Genomic DNA, 17,920 nt, shown 5'->3' with positions numbered 1-17,920 from the left:
TCTAGGAGTAAGGTCACACAAACATATGCCACTAGTATTTCAAGCAATGAGGGAGCTCCTACACATGCTAGTAAGCAAAAGCACAAAACCAACTAAGCTCACTAGCAATGCTCAATAACAAGGCAACCAATGCCAAATTAGACAGCGCAAACACTTAGCTACACAAACTAAGCAAAGTGACTAACAAGGTTACACAAACCAAATTAGTCACGCAAGGGAGCTACTTCTATGCTACACAAGCAAGAAGGTAACTCGTGAGCTATACAAGCAAACTAATTACAAGAGCAACTACACAAGCACAATGTATATGAAAGTAACTACAAGCTTGTGTAACAAGGATGCAAACCAACAGGAAGAATAAAGTTGACACGGTGATTTTTCTCCCGAGGTTCACGTGCTTGCCAACATGCTAGTCCCCGTTGTGTCGACCGCTCACTTGGTGGTTCGGTGGCTAATTGGCATCACCCGCCAAGATCGCACGTCGGGCACCGCAAGAACCTACCCCAAAAGTGAGGGTAGCTCAATGACACGCTTTACTAGAGTTGCTCTTCGCGGCTCCCGTGGGGCGAGCACAATACCCCTCACAAAGCACTTCTCCGGAGCACCGCACAAGCTTCTTGTGGGCTTTAACGGAGACCACCACCAAGCCGTCTAGGAGGTGGCAACCGCCAAGAGTAACAAGCACCACCGGCTTGCAACTCAATCACCTAGTGCCACTCGATGCAACCTCACGATGCAATCGCACTAGAATCGCTCTATCACACAATCGAATGATCACTACCAAGCACTACCAAGCATGGACACAAAGTCCCCCGAGGTGCTCAGCACCAGCCATGGCCGAGACCCCCTTCTATTTATAGCCCCATGGGCTAAACTAGCCGTTACCCCTTCACTAGGCATTTTTCGGGACGACCGGACACGCCGGTCATATCGACCGGATGCAGGACCTCAGTGTCCGGTCAATGGATGCTCTCCATGTGTCGCTTCCATTCAAACTCAGTCACTCGATCTCAACGGTTAAGTGATGACCGGACGCGCTGCTCAAAGTGATCGGACGTAGGACCCCAGTATCCGGTCGTTTCCAGTAAGGTTCCAGTCGCTACCGGACGCGTCTGGTCGGTCACGATCAGACACAGCATCAGCGTCTGGTCCTTCTCCAACTTCTATGTGTCGCCTATGTCATCGTACGTCAACCTGATCGGACGCACCCTGCCAGCGTCCGGTCACTTTCAGCGCCAGCGTCCGGTCGAAGACCGATGCCTGCGCGCTCTCTGCTGCCATTGACCGAACACAGGACCCTAGCGTCCGGTCACCATGTGACCAACGTCCGGTCCACTCTGTGAGACCCTATCTTTTCTGTATAGGGCGCCGGTGTCACCGTCGGACTATCCACACTCTACGGGCGGACACTCCGCTGGTGGAGTTCCGAACCCTTGCCTCCGTTCCTTCACCGAGTTGATCCACATCAACTCTAACTTCATCTCCTTTATAAATGTGCCAACACCATCAAGTGTACACCACCATGTGTATGTGTGTTAGCATTTTCACAATCATTTTCCAAAGGATTAGCCACTCAACTTGCCACGCCACTCAATCCTAGCGACGATGCAAAGTTAGATCACTCGAGTAGCACTAGATGACCGACATGCAAACAAGTTTGCCCCTCTTGATAGTACGGCCATCTATCCTAAACCCGATCATCAACTTCTCTATACACCTATGACCGGTAAAATAAAATGCCCTAGGTTATACCTTTGCCTTGCGCATTCCATTCCATCTCCTCCAATGTCAATGCAACACATGCACCAACACAATCAACAATGATATGATCCACTTCATATCATCATGTGATCATATTGGTTCATCGATCTCAACTTCACTTGCTTTTCACCGTTGCCTTCGTCCATCGGCGCTAAGTCTTGCTTAAGCTTCACCGCCACGCGGTCCATTGCTCCAAAACCTCCGACTTGCCCTTCACGCTTGCAACCGGTCCATCAAGCCAAGTCATGTCTTGATCTTCTCCACCTTGATCACATGACTCAATGTCATGTCTCATTTGCAATGAGCTCCTTCATCATCACATGTGTGAGCTTTGCAACATCTCTAAGCCATTTTCACCTTCATGGCATATGTTGCTCACACACATGTACCTATGGACTAGTCACCTGTATATCTTACATAAACACAATTAGTCCACCTAGGTTGTCACTCAATTATCAAAACCACACAAGGACCTTTCACCAGGGATGACACAACAAGCCCATGTGGTAGGGAAATGAGGGAAAGGAGAGGGCAGCAGGCTTGGGCCAAATGGGAGGGGAAAGGGGAGGATAATGAAAAACACTTTTCCAAATTTTCTTTATTATATTATTTTTTTCATTTTCAAACCAAATTCAAATATGAATCAAATCAAATCTGAGTAGGGTTTCAAATACACTTTTCATCTTAATTAAAAATGAGAATTTTTGGTAAGTTCTCAAAAATAAATTTTACACCTTTTTAAATTATTTTATTTTCTAATTCTCTTTTCTTTCTTTACTTTTACTTCAAAGCCATTTTTAATTTCATTTGCAAAAGCAATTTAAACCATTTTAAATTTTCAATCAAAACCACTCAACCAAATAAATCAAATGCAAGGGCATGTATGCTAAAACATGTTGCTACCTTATGATAAATTTTAATTTAATGGAAAATTTTATTTTCCTATATTTCATGAGCACAAAAATACAGAATTAAATTATTTTAATCATATTTTCAAAAGAGGCAAATTTTGGGGTGTTACATAAGCAGTATAGAGATGGAAGGTGTATAACAACCATAGAGGCAGTCTATAGATTATACGGTTTTCCTTTGTATGATATGTCACCTTCTGTGTTACAAATGCAAGTTCACTTTCTATGAAAGCATATGGTTGCCTACAAAGCTAGGGATGATTTAAACAATGTTGTGCGAAATCCTAACTCTCAGAGGTCCATGCTTACATAGTACTTCAGCACAAACATGTATAATCCCGATGCACGAAAGTATTTATATAGAGAGTTCCCTGAGCACTTCACTTGGATAAAGTCAAAAAAGTTTTGGAAACCTAGAGAAAGAGGTGGTCAGATTGGAAAACTAGTGTATGCCCTTCCTGCTGAAGCAGAGCGATACTATCTCTGTGTGCTTCTTAACCATGTGAGGGGTGCAACTTCATTCGAGCATCTTAGAAGTCGACATGTACATATGCAACATTTAGAGATGCTTTGTGAGGCCTTGGGATATGTGGAAACTGACAAGAGCCTAGATGACTGCCTCACTTTCACAATTTAAGATGCCTTGTGCTCTGAGGAGACTATTTGCAACTATTATAGTTTTCTGCGAGTGTAATAATGTCCGAGCACTATGGGACAAACATATTGATTCAATGTTTGAGGAATATCATCGCTCAAATTGCAACTCCAAAATGACTGAACAAATGGTGCTTAGAGATATATCTATACATGTTAAAGATATGGATAGAGACATTACAAGCTATGGACTTCCTAAACTAGATGCCTCGGGTAAATTGATAAATATTAAAATTCTCAAAAACTTTTTTATTAATAAATTAATGCTTCTTATTCATCATTTTGAATTTTGACATGACCCTTTACACTTTATTTGATTAGATGAGATGTCAAGAGACCATTATAGAGAGCTTATAGAAAAATTGAATATTGGATATGAAGAAGAATATCTGAAAATGATACAAACACTGAATGCTGAGCAGAGAGTTGGGTTTGATTTGATTATGAATCATGTGGAGAAGAAAGTTGGCCAAGTATTTTTTGTCGATGGACCAGGAGGAACCGGCAAGACATATCTTTATAAGGCTTTGCTTGCAAAGGTGCGCTCCATGAATCTTATAGCAATTGCTACAGCCACATCTGGTATTGCAACAAGTATCATGCCTCGTGAACACACTGCGCACTCCTGCTTCAAGATTCCCATGAAGCTAGATAATAACACTATGTGCAACTTTACAAAGTAGAGTGGTACTGCTGAATTGCTTTGCAGGGCTACCTTGGTAATATGGGATGAAGTAGCCATGACAAAGAGACAAGCAGTGGAAACACTCCACAACATTGCAAGATATAATGGGTTGCAATCAACCTTTTGGTGGTAAGGTCATGTTGTTTGGAGGTGACTTTAGACAAGTTCTTCCTGTTGTGACATGAGGAACAAGAGCACATATCATTGATGGTAGTTTACTAAAGTCATATATATATGGGACAATGTACGATGGATTCGGCTTACCCAAAACATGCGAGCTAAAAATGATAATTGGTTTGCGCAGTACCTGTTAAGAATTGGAAACGGAACTAAAAAAACATTTGGTGATAATTATGTTCAATTGCCTAATGATATCATCGTGGAATGGAGGCAAAATTCCAGTAAGAATGGAAATAAAATAAGTTCAGAAGACAATCCAATTGACAACCTTATCGAACAAGTGTTTCTCAAACTCAAGGCAAATTGTACCTCTGCAGATTATATGCGTGAACGTGCGATTCTTTCTACTACAAATGAGCATGTCGATGCAATGAATGCAATAATGATCGAGAGGTTTCGTGGAAATGAGAAGGTATACTATAGTTTCGACTCTGTGGATGATGATACAAGGAATAATTATCCTCTTGATTTTCTAAATTCTATTACACCTAATGGGTTGCCTCCTCATGAGCTTAAGGTTACAAAAGACTGCCCTGTTATCCTACTACGTAATCTTGATCCTCATAACGGTCTTTGCAATGGCAATAGGTTGGTCATTAGAGGATTTCAGAACAATACAATTGATGCTGAAATAGTTAATGGAGATCATGCAAGAACCAGAATATTCATACCAAGGATTCCCATGTCCCCCTCCGAAGACCTTACATTGCCATTCAAGTTCAAGCGAAAACAGTTCCCAATAAGATTAAGTTTTGCAATGACAATAAATAAAGCCCAAGGTCAGACCATACCAAATGTTGGTGTTTATCTCACTGAACTAGTTTTCTCCCATGGCCAGTTGTATGTAGCAGTGTCAAGTGGTGTTTCTCGTGAGAGTACGTGGGTTTTGGCCAACACAAATAATGATGTCGATCCCACTGGAAAGAGCACAAAAAATATTGTCTTCAGAGATGTATTAGAGATGTGACACCAGTACATTCAATACTTTTATTCATGATTATCATATCTTAGACATAATTATTATACTGTATCTTGGATTTCTGATGAATAACATGTTGATCCATGTTGCCTTCATTGTGTACAGCTGGTACCTTCTTCAGCACTTCTGTTTTTTTTTGCTCTATATCTTTCGGTTGTTGCATGGCTATATTAATCACGTTTTTCGAATTTCCCCAGTGACCTCCGATGGAGAACAACCAAAAATATATAAAATAAAACATTGCAGTTGAGAAATTTGACCCCAAGCACGTTGATAAACCACCATTTCAGCAACTTCCTAAGGACATGTGTAAGGTGTTGCGGGATGAGAAAATTAAAAGACAAGTTGTTTGTTGTCGTTGACAGAAGTCCCGGGGCTGCAAGAAGTCTTAATGCATGTATTATGTATAATGATATCTTATTGTCCTACCCTGAAGATTGTTTTAAAGAAGCCACCTTGTCTTGCTTCATCTATGATTTGTTTCGGATAAATCAATTTGGTAGACATGATTGCATCAGCTTCGGAAGATTTACACTTATGGCTGGTTTATTTTTACGGCACATGTTTACCAAATCCATTGATATGATGAACTGAATAACTGATCTCCTGTACCATTGCTACATGTACCTTTGTTTAAAATTGAAAATCACTATACCTGCCAACTGCCCGAGGACAATCACGGGGGACCGAGGAAGCATGAGTACGGAGGGACCGCACGCCTGCGGGCCGCTCGCTCGGCGAATTCTGGAGGAAGGAAGCAACGAACGGCAACTACCGTCGTCCCCTTCTTCCAGCATGTTCACACAACATATTCCCAATCCCGTAGCCGTAGCCGTAGCCCGTAACAGCGGGGCATTTGGGTAGACTTTTTGTACCGTCGTCTCCACTCTCCAGTATCGCTTGCTAGTTGCTATTGCTACCGTCTGGGTCTCTCTGGGATTGACCATCGGTTTCCGCAAAAGCAGAGAGGGTTATGATACAGATAAATAAAATTTTGAGGGAACCATTGGCTGAAATTATATTGAGAGAAAAATGGCGATTATTTGTATTTTATTTCTATGGTTTATTGGGAACTCAATGGTTTGAATATATACTCTCGTCAATCCAAACATATTATTATCTCTATAAACTACTGGTAAAACAAACATGTCTTTTTTTCTGAATTGTTAAATTGGCCTTTGCAATTTAAATTGTTGAGTGCATACAGAAAAATTGGATCTAAAATACAACTAACAGTACAAGGAATAGGAAAATGGAAAAGGGAAAAAGAAAAGAAAATACAAGACAAAATTTGGCCCTAACGCTGCTAGCTCGTGTTCTATTTGATTACAAGTTCTAGGCATCAATGAAGTTGGTGCTTTAGAGCAATTCCAAGAGACTCTTTATATCCTTCTGATTCAGCAAATAAGTTGCTGGAGAAAAAAAAAGGTGTCACAGTAACACAGGATACAGAGAAGTTGTTGGAGAGTTGAAAGATATATAGCACGATTTTATTGAAAATAGCTCTCCAAATAAGAATTTAGAGAGTGAATATTTTTTTAAAAAAAATGGAGATGCTCTTAGCCAGCAATTCTGATTAGCAACATAAGCACACAGAAAACTTGAAGCCGTCCCAAGCTTCATCCCCTTGCTATCCCAGACTCAGGTTCAGCATGTCCAGTGCCAGCAACTCTGCTCCATCCGTTTTCTCCGCCGTTCCCTGCTCTTCTCGAATGTGGACATGTATCGATCCATCCATGACCTCTAATCTTTGGACACAAGTTCTTCCAACTTGTGTGATTCAAGATCCTCCCTCACAGGATCTACTAAGAAAGCCATCATTCCAAATTACACATTGTTTCTAGCTATCCACAGAATTGATGAACAAATGATATTTATTACTCCCTTCATCCAAAAAGAATGCATTCTCTATTTTCGAGAAGTCAAATAGTTTAAAATTTGACTAGATTTATATAAAAAATGATGTCATTTATGATACCAAATAAACATCATTAGATTAATTGTGGAATATATTTTCATGGCATACCTATTTATAAAAGTAATAAATATTTTCTATAAACTAAGTCAAACTTGAGGAAACCTAGAACTAGATCTTTTTTGAAATAGAGGCAGTGCTGTGGACAACTCATTACTATGAAATCAATAGATTATATGATATAAACATGGAACTATAGCCCTGTTTAGATCCACTTATTGCTAAAAAGTTCTTTTTATATTGCATGTGGAGGTTTTTAGAAAAGTTAACCGAGGGTGTTTTGCACACCCTACTTATCTGGTCAGGCCTTCGGCCATTGCTACCACCTCACAATCGTGTCCTCCCCTTTCTCCGCAGTTGAAGCCCCATTGTCACTTCCTCGTCCTTAACCACTGCTCGTCAGACACACTCCGTGCTGCTGGGAGCCCAGTGCCAACGAGGTGTCGTTGCATATCAAAGCTGGCGTCGACCACAAAGGAGACAAGAGGAGCCAGCTAAGAGAGCTTGGTGGTGGAGGTACGCCGGGGGAGGCAAAGATTGTCGTGGGTTCGAGCAGTAACATAGGTGCGCCGGGCCGTGGGGTGGCTGAGGCCAGCGGGGGAGCAAGGAGAGGCGGAGGACACGAGGGAGGCGGAGGTCGCAGGGGAGACCATAGGGCTCTCATTCAGCCTCTGGACCCTCAAAGGGGAATTGCGGGGGTGGAGGTCTAAGATTGCCCATAGAGAAGGAAGGAGAAGGTACTGATTAGGTAACGAGCGAATAACAAGCAAAATGCGTTGGAGTAAATGGCACTAGATTAAATGATCTGTCCCTTATAGTCATGTTGCTCGGGTATTTATAGTCGACACTGGAGCACGTGGTGAATCTACAAGCGCAAGGGCACGGAGGCGGAATAATCACAAAATAATGGGGGACACTTTGGTCTTCTCCCGTTCTAGGTCCAATCACTCCCCTGGTGTCCTTAGGCCTCACTTCTCACCAAGTCCTCACTTTGCTGCAGTGCTTGAGCGCGTGCTTGAGGAGACGTCGGCCAGAGTGCCTCAGTTACGCGACCTTTGCTGCCTACTCCTCCAAAACAAGCTTTGTGGCATCAATTTCTACAATGAGAAAGGGGCGTCGGGTTGAGGGTACCTCCCCAAAGAGAGATGAGAAAGGAGGGGGCGTGAAAAAACACCTCTCCCGGTGGGCTTCTCAATCTTCTAAGGTTTTGTGTGGTAAAAATGCTTCTAGGAGAAGCTTGCCATAAGCTATGCGTTTGGAACTATCTCTACTTTTTTTCCAATAAAAAGTTGGCAAATAAGTCATTCCAAATAGGGCCTATATATCTCAGGTTCGTCCAACAAGAAGACTCATATTTAAATCCTGCAAATTAGGCACACTTAAATCCCTTTTTAATCAAGAATTGTGGGGGCAAAACCTCAAGAAGTTTATTCTTTATTAAAAAGGACAACCCAATAGTGCTAGCAAGGAGCTAGCCACACGCACACAAAGAAAGATAGAGAAAACGAGATAGAAAACATAAAAGAGAAACTTGTTAAAGCTAAAAAGGAAAAGGCAAAAGAGAACAAAAAGAGAGGGAGCTAAACAAAAACAAAACTACGAGGCTAAGAAGTCAAAGAGCATCTGCAAAAGTCTTTCTAAAATTTATTACTTAAATTATCATTTGAAGAGTCATTTGAATAAAAACTGTTTTCTATATCTTTTCACTCTTCAATAGATTTTCTATATCTTTGGCTGATTATAAATCTGTAGAGGGTGACTTATATTTAATTTGAAGATGTCACTAGAGAAGCTATTGGAGAGTATTTTTTTCAACAAAATCTCTATTCCTATAAATTATGAACGATATAAAGAGACTCCTAGAGTTGCTCTAAATAGCAACAACCCGAGTTACAAAGCCTTTAACCAATCCATACTATGAAGATTTTTTTTATCTTCCATAAATGTAGGATAATTTCGTTTTTGAAGGAAACTTTACACGCTGCTACATTTGCCGGTTTGCTATTTCATGGTGTATTTGTAAAGAGGCCTGCTCGCCTAAGCCCTTTGTGAGTGCAAGGAGCTCGGGCTAGAGATGGTGGAGAGCAGCTCAAGCTCGTAAAAAGCGGTAACTTCACGTTTGGCCTGCTGCAGCTGCTGCCGCAGTGACAGGCGCACGTGACTCTACCCTTTTGCCCTTTTGCATCCACCCACTTTACCCTTTTGTCCTTTTGCATCTACTCATTTAAGCGTTGTGCCCTCTCTTGATCGTTGTGACGAGGTCAGGTGGCCTAGCACATCACGTTTAGCCAAGGCCAAAGCCATGGGCGTGGCTCGGCTCGGCTCGTCGGCGCGTGTCTGTGGTCCCCCAACTCTCCCTCTCACCTTGTCTATAGGAGCACCAACAAGCTTCCTATTTAAAATAAGCACGTTCTTAGTGAGTGTACCATATGGTACTAATCTCACTCTCACTTAGCACTTATCGTGGTCCTTTGGAATTACTTTGATTAATTGAATAATCATGGGCCAAGTCCAATTAATCCAACATCAAATCCAATTCTCAGTGTACTCAATGCTATATATAGAATATACCACTTAGCAATGGGCATGCATGATCTGAGGGACGTTGCAACTGAACTCTACCTTTTCAAGATCAACTCGGTAGTTTCATCCATCATAACGTTCGCCGCCCAAGCTTGTCCCACCCTTGCCCCGTACACTAAAGATATGGAGGCGGGGTCCATACGGCTCGACGGTGTGCTGCTTGGCCAATTCCTCGGCCTCCTTCAAATATCCTACTCTGGCCTTTCCAAAACGCCCCTGCTCAGCTATATTCCTCTGCGCAAGTTCCCACCTCTTGACAAAATATTCGTTGCACTTATGAAAGGAGAACTCAACAATTCTAGATACAGGCAACGATCGAACTCCGGTGAATACACGGTTGAAGGACTCTGAGGAGTTAGTGGTCATGATGCCATACCTGAAACCCTCCTCGTCATATGCTAATGCCCACTAAGCCTTCTGTTCCATCTGCGCCTCTAACCATACCTTTCCCGCTTCATTTACCATCTTGTCTAGTTCTCTCTTTATCTCCTTGAACTGGTGCTCTGTACGTACACAACATAGAGCATTTACCTTGTCACATACCTCCTGTTTCCTCTGACATCGCAAAAAATTAGCGGCAAAGTGTCTCATGCACCATCTATGCACTAGAGGCAGGAACCCATCTATATGCTCAGCTGCAGCATTAAGAAGCACTAGGTGAGGGTCCGAGATCAAACATATAGTCCGAGATAGGCCAAGAACTTGTACACGTAGAAGCCACATGAACCATGACCACGATTCATTGTTCTCTCCCTCTGCCAAAGCAAATGCCATGGGTACTATCTGGTCCTCAGGATCAACAGCAGCAGCCATCATCAAGGTGCCCCTGTACTTTCCTGTTAGGAAAGTGCCATCAACAAGTACGACTGGCCGACAAAACTAGAATCATAGTATCTATACTATATAGCAATACATGTGTTGAATGTGTTTTCATAAAATCTATATTGGCCCCTTTACATATGTTTGCGGTCGATCCCAAATTCATGTGCTGAATGTGTTTTCATAAAATATGTATTGGCCCCTTTACATATGTTTGCTGTTGATCCCAAATTCGCAAGCTCTATAAAACATACACCTGTTTATGAAGGAGGAAGTATTGCATCATGTCTAGGGAAACTAGGTTGCTGATGGAATGCTATCCATGAGATAAGCTATCAGTTTCCATTGTCCACTTGTCTTTGTTGTGGTTCTGTGTGGGCAAAGTTTTCTTCTGTTTTTGCGAATTACACGTTACACTGATAACACACACTTATCCCTATGAGCAAAATTTTCAAGCAACTAGTAAGCTGTGCAGGGAGACATGAGGGAGACTCACACCAGGGAACAATCTTCCACTACAGGTTATCCCCATCATGCCAATCTGATGATAGCACAAAGCTGGTGCCGTCGAAGTCAGAATTTTTTATTTTTAACACTTTTTTAAAGTTTTTTCAAATATGACACTGTTTATTTTTTTCTTCAAAACTAACACTTTTGGCCGTGCTTATTGCCACGGCACGGCGAAATAACACTGTGCGCCATGCATGGGGGCATGGAAGGAGCGGGGATGTGGCACTTCCCCGGTCCCTGGATGCTGACATGGAGGCGCTACCTCACCTTAGATCTTGGTGCGGCAGTGCCGCGCTACAGCCCATGGCGTGGCAAGGCCCAGTATAGGCCCACAGACCGGCTTCCTCTTCCCTCTATCTCTCTCTCCATTCTATCCGTGCACGACGTCGTCGCCCCCTCCCTTGGCTTCTCCACTGTCGACCCCTCCCGCCTCTCCCTACCCGCCTTCGTCCCTCCCTTCCTCAAAGCTTCTCCTCGGCCTTGATCACAGTAATGATTCTCTTATTTGTCGTTTGAATGGTGGATTCAAAGATTATGAATGGTAGCTAGGGTTTGGAGGAAAATTGTATTTGGGAACTATGGGCTATGGTTTGGAGGAAAATATTAGTTTGCTTTTGGCAATGTTAAGGTTAATTAGTTAGTTAGAAGTATGTTTACCATGTTTAGTGTAAGGTTTACTTTTGTTCCTATAAGTGTTGGTTATATTATTTTAGTTGTATTGCAAATGGTTCGCCTTTACATTACTAAGTGATTTTTTGATTGATGTTAAATTACAACGGTTTTATTAAATGCAAGACATGTATCGGGAGGAGTATTGGCGAAAACAGAGTCGTCCTAGAGAATTATACCCCAACGCGTCTAGCAAAGATGCCCCGTCCCTCCTGACCTCCCTATCCCTAACTGTGACTATGGCCGTCCAGCCGACATGTTTCAATCGAGACATCCAGACATAGCGGCTCGTTGCTTCTACACATGCAATAGTTTTAATGGAAGTAATTCTTTCCATATCTTTTTTTCTTCATTTGTGTTAGTAGGTTACTAATATTTTGTTGGAATCTTGTTGTGTAGGCCCATGAGAGGTCCTTTTTCTTTCAGTGGATTGACGGTGCAGACAAGTTTGACCCAAGGTACCTCCTTTTCGACGATTGGTAGAGAGGGAGACATCCACGTGAGCACTTCGAGCGGTGGGTTCCACCTCCCCCTAACCCCCCGCCAATGATGGCTAAGGAGAAGCACCTAGCCGCAGTTAGACTACTCGAGGAACCTCCTCTATTAGATTGGAGTTTGTGTGTCCCAGCAAACATGAAGTAAGTGGAAAGTGTATCTGTTTAAATGTTTAGCTCTATGTGTTCCTATAATAATGTCACCTCTTTTAGGTGTTTGCATTTGCGAAGTGTCATTTTAAGGAGTAGCTCTATGGTCCTAAGAATCAATGGCCGGAAGAGCCGCCAAAGGCAAAGGAAAAGAAGAAAGAAAGGGTAATTTTCAAAGCACCTCCTATCATGTGCGAATGTGGTGTTAAAGCCAACACGGCCTAGTCCCTTCGGAGCTTAGAGTAGGCCATTATTGTGGCCATATGGTTGACTATAATGAGGTTGGTTATTGTTGTGGAAAACATGAAAATGTTTTTTCTTTTCCAAAGAGTTATGATCTAATTTTTTGTTTTTACAGAGCACTAGGAAATGCAAGTGGGAATCTTATGATGGTCAAGATAAGTTCTTGGATGACTTGAAGGAGAGGCAAGTACTTGCACGGAAGAGGGGATATGGACCTTAGTACATTGACCTCTTCATTAAACTGCACATAAAGAAGATGCGTGAGTTTGCTAGACAACGTGGTATTTGTAACCTAATCGGTGTTAGGCTTGACAAATGGGGGTTGGAGAGACGGAGGGCGTTAGAGGAGGAGAGGGCAAGGAAGGAGGCAAGCGAGGAGGCAAGAGTACAGATGCAGGTCTTGAACGACCATGTTGTAGCATTGTGTGCCAGTGAGTCATTGGAAGCCTTGCTATTTTCATTGCGTGCTTTTAAATGTAATATAATTGTGTTGCTAACTTGTTGCATTTTATACATGAAGGGATTGGATGCAGTGAGGATCATGCCGCAGAGGTGGCCCATGCAAGATTTGAGAAAAAGAAGTTACATGAGCATAGAACGTGAGCTGGTCTCACCGTTCAATCTCTGATTGTGTTGTCCGATAAGGGAGACGAGGATGAGGACGACACTGCTAGGTTGAGCGATCTCATCGCTCTAGCTGAGATGGGCTTGTAGGTGGAGGAGGATGAGGACAATACTGACAGACTGAGCGAGCTCATTGCTCTAGTAGAGGAGGGCTTATAGGTGTTGGAGGATGACGACGCGTTCTTTTCTCAAGCCACAGAGGACGCAGATGTAGCGAAGGCCACTTACTATAGGCGATAGGCCTATTAGGGCAATGCAGGTGAGCCTAGCCACCTAAACAAGGTGGGGGAGAATGCGTTCTTGTCTTAGGCCATAGATGAAGCAGAGCCACTTACTACAGGCGATAGGCGGATCAGGGCAATGCATGTGAGCCTAGCCGTAGCAACAAAGTTATGGTAGGGTATTGGTACTCGGACGATGAGTTGCTTACTCAGTATGTTTCTGACTAAGGATTTTGGATTGCGCCTTGTGGTAGTTCCTTGCTTTAGTATTGAACAATATTGTTATGTAGTAGACCTTTCATTATGTTGTCTTGTGTTTCATTTCAAGTATTGATGTATTATACCCATTTAACGAACAATGTATACATTTACCAAAATACGGAGGCCCATTTGAGACAACATTACAATTGCATGGAATGTCTATAGGTATGTCCATGTACGAGTAGGAATTGATGCACATACAGGAGTGGCAGCAGCATGAAACTTGTTGAATCCCTTATTGCTAAGCATGTATGGCATGTGGTGTGATCAGTGTGGCACAGCTTTTGCCGCGCCATCTACAACGGCGTGGCAAGCCTGACGTGCTAGGGCAAAGGGCATGGCAAGCTTGACGCGCCATGTGTCATGGCGTGGTGAACTGCCGCACCATCCTTCATGACGCGACAGAGCCTCACGATGTTTCCAGCGCAACCACCAAGGATTGAGCATCGACGCCGTTGAAGCAATTTCAAGCATATAAGATTCGTTCGACCAAGACCACAAGTTCACAAATATAATTTCACAAGTTCACAAATAAATCACCAAGAGCTTAAGTTCACAAATTGGTACATAAGATCGAAGTTCTTGACTACATAAGTTCTTGACTACATAAGTTCTACATAAGATCTGAAGGCTTTGTTCAAGGTGTACCTACATTATCGTCAAAAGAGTAAGTAAGGAGGCAAGACAACAAGTTTTGCAATTGAGGATACTTGAAAGAAAACATGGACTATGTTTACCTAGATCCTATGTCCTAGGAGTGAACGGCTACCTCGGACAGCTTGTTCTCTTCGGATTTGTAGGCAACACATTAGAAGTGTACCCAACGTCTGTGCGGTCACGTCGCCGGGGCTGTCGGTTGAACTGTTCCACGTCACTGGGACCCTGTAAGTATAAGATAGGCAAGATTAGTTATAATCTTTAGCATTGTTAGTTCATACACGCTAGGTATTAAAAAATGTAGCTTTGTTAGCACCTGCTCATCTCCCTGGGTACCAAGCGGGGCACCACCTAGCTGAGACCTATCAATCTCATCCGCGTGCCAACGGTCCCGCTGGTGGTGGTGTACGTGGAAGCCCAGGGCATCATCATCGTCTTTGTTGTCCTCTACTGCAGGGCCCTTCCCAGCGCTATGGTGGGCTGGTGTACGCATAGCAGAAGTCGCACCTATCATTGGCTCAGAAGAACCGGCTAGTGTCCTCAAAGAAGCCGAAGTTATTCCACCCGACCGCGCTGGGTAGTCAGGTTCCTCCCATGGAGTATCCATGTAGCTCAACTTTTGAGCCAACTTTGTGCAGCTCTTCTTCACTTTCTGCATCAACAGACGTTAAGGAAAAATTATTCATCAAGCACGTTGAGAGTAAAAGAATATTTTCATAATGGACAAGTTTATGTCTACCTCCACAAAGGCTTGTAGAACGCCTGGGCCCTGCCCTCTAGACTCATGGAGTCAAAACGCTGCTTTGTTGGACAACCTTGACAATTGTGTGGCCTGGGTATAGAAACACGGTTGGACCATTTTTGTACACTTACTAAATGCCAAATGGATAACAAATTGTAGCATTCAAGTATCTTACCACGTATCTCTAAAGCGAGGCTCTCTGTAGTTATGTGTCCTCCCTAGTGGCAATATTGTACACATCTTCAGTAACATCTTCCTCTGAGTCCTCGTTAATTGCATCCTCAGTATAGGGGGGCTTGATATGTGTCCTCGTAGACCTGTGAAGCTACCATAGGTACTCGTCAAAGGTGTGCTGATCGTGTGGGGGACCCGCATCGACCGCTCGCTGCTCCTTGGTCTCCCATAGCTAGATGTACTCGTAGTGCTTCACTCGCCAATCCTTATCCTTGTACCTCTTCCTATGGTCAAACCTAGAACAAAATGATACTTAGTGCTACCAATCGATCACCTCATAAATGTAACTTTGCGGTGTCTGATGATGCACCTGTGCAATTTTTGGTTGGTGGAGTAGAGCGGTGGTGGGTAGCCTATAATTCTTCTGAACTGCCAGAAAACCCTATTGGGCAAGTGGATCTCGACCACGTGGAAGAAAATAAGAGGGACGTTGCAGCGATATTCATCGGACTCTTCCCTAGTGATAGGACTGAGGTGCTATTGGAGCTTTGGAGCATCCCAAGGACACCAAGTGACCTGAACATTTTGTAATTGAGTTAGCTATTGATATAGTGTACATCCAGCAAGACACATGTACGATACGAAAGAGAGCATAACCTGGTGCTGTGTCAGGACATCGAGATAGTCCGTGTACTCCTTGTACTTGCATCTCGCATTTCCTCTAACTAACTCTGCTTCCTTCTAGATATATAGAGTAGTAGGAAGTGTATCCTGCCTGTTCCAATGCTGCATTAAACACGACAATGAAATATGCAATTATAATTTCATGATATGTAACAGCTTTGAAGTTACTAGGGAACCAAAATACTTATAGGAAAAACGTTAAGAAGGGGCCTCCCAACGGGCCATCTTTCCCAACACCAAACCTGGAGTAGGTAGGAGCATCCACTAAGGCTCGCAAATCCTGAGGTGCAACGACAGGCAACGCATAGCTGTTGATACGTCCATGCTAGGACCACACTACCCCAGCTGTACGTCGCTATGTTCTACCACGGTTGGCGTAGTATGTCAAGAAAAATCTAGCTGATGGTGTTGCCCGATGCGATGGTGTTGCCCGATGCATCTAGGAATAGGAAAGCACCAAACAAGTGCTAGAGCCACACTCTAGCGAACCTATCGATCTCAGTCTCATCAGCTTATGGGTGCAAGTTATCGAAGCGCTCTGTGATCCACGACGATGAAACACTAGAAGTTTTCCTGAAATTCACCAAAGACAATGAGACACGATGGATTCAAGAAAGCAATGCAAGTAGTAAATAGGGTTCAATTGCTTACTTATTTTTTGCATTCTCGTCGGTGGAACAAAGCCCTGATGCAGCAGACAGTATTTGATATCTGGGATCTCCTTCTTTCAGAGATGGAGGATACAATAGCTGAGGGATTCAAGGGTCGTAGGTAGCTTCCCTATGCTCACTGGATCACGTTTCTCATCCGCAGAGTAGTGCTTGATAAGCCCCCAGGTATGATGGATGAGTATACAGGTGCCACCACAGAGTTCCCAAGTTACAACCTATCACAGAGGATCAGGCATAGCACTCCTTAGGCACCTAGACAGCCGAGCTGTCGTCCTGACTTGCTAGAGTCCACAGCTTAGCAGGATGAGATTATTAGAGGTATTGCAGCCACTGAGGAGGAGGAGCTAGAGGCATATCAGGATGTGAGCGAGTATAGTGACAGCTCTGACGATGACTACTAGCCTATTCCTTAGATGCCTCCACGTAGACACGATGCAGAGGCTGGTAGCTCTAGTTCTGCTCCACCTGCTCCACAGACAGACCCCGCTCTCATTGCTATTCTTGAGCGGATGCAGCAGACACATGATAGACAGGCATAGGAGACAGCTGCTACTTTTGCCCAGACTCGACAAGACGAGTTCCAGAGGCAGCAGCAGGCCATGCAGCAGCAGCAGCAGTAGATGCATTAGCAATAGATACTCTTGCAGTAGCAGCTTATGGGTTTCATGCAGCATGTAGTGACAGCTCTTAGGGCCCCACAGCCACAGTCTTCGCCCCAGCTTGCTCTGCCTGCCACCACTTCGACGACTCTAGCGGTACATCCTAGTGGGCTCTAGAGTCAGGGACAGCCTCCAGCTTAGTTTGCTTCACCTCTTGTACAGGTGTCCCAGTGGTTAGCCTCACCCGTGGTAGCCCCGCAGTTCACTCCACTTCAGACGGGCTTCACACCAGAGCAGTCTTCCTCGCTATTTGTGCCTGACACGTTAGTCTCTAGGAGTCTTGGAGCATCCTTCAGCGAGTTGACTGGCATGCCTACTCTGCCTCATATGCAAACCGCTGGTCCATCTACAGCAGCTCCAGTCATAGTGACTACTCAGAGGCTCCCCTCGTCTGTCGCTTCGTCAGATCCTACGATAGACATACTAGCAGCTTCACAGGCAGCATCAGCCCCAGCTCAGACCCAGACCGCTTCAGCGACACTTCCTGCCACAGAGGGTCAGTTAGTTCAAAGCTTAGGGTTAGATGATGATGGTGCCTAGTTCTAGCTTGCCCCACGTTCTTCAGTGCCCGGCTCGTCCGCTGCAGCCCCGCCGACCGACCCCTAGGTTTTGGT

The 17,920-nt window shown here is 43.8% G+C and overlaps 1 protein-coding gene across 1 annotated transcript; it reads left to right on the top strand.

Annotated features, from left to right (window-relative positions):
- The first annotated feature begins 4,282 nt into the window (after window positions 1-4,282).
- On the top strand, window positions 4,283-5,158 carry LOC136526070 (uncharacterized). The gene has a single exon (XM_066518852.1). The coding sequence runs from the start codon at window positions 4,283-4,285 to the stop codon at window positions 5,156-5,158; it is 876 nt and encodes a 291-aa protein (XP_066374949.1).
- The last annotated feature ends 12,762 nt before the right edge of the window (window positions 5,159-17,920 follow it).

The sequence above is a fragment of the Miscanthus floridulus genome, chromosome 19 (genome assembly GCF_019320115.1).
Source record: "Miscanthus floridulus cultivar M001 chromosome 19, ASM1932011v1, whole genome shotgun sequence".
NCBI classification, from domain to species: Eukaryota; Viridiplantae; Streptophyta; class Magnoliopsida; order Poales; family Poaceae; genus Miscanthus; species Miscanthus floridulus.
This window is presented reverse-complemented; position numbering and strand designations above follow the sequence as displayed.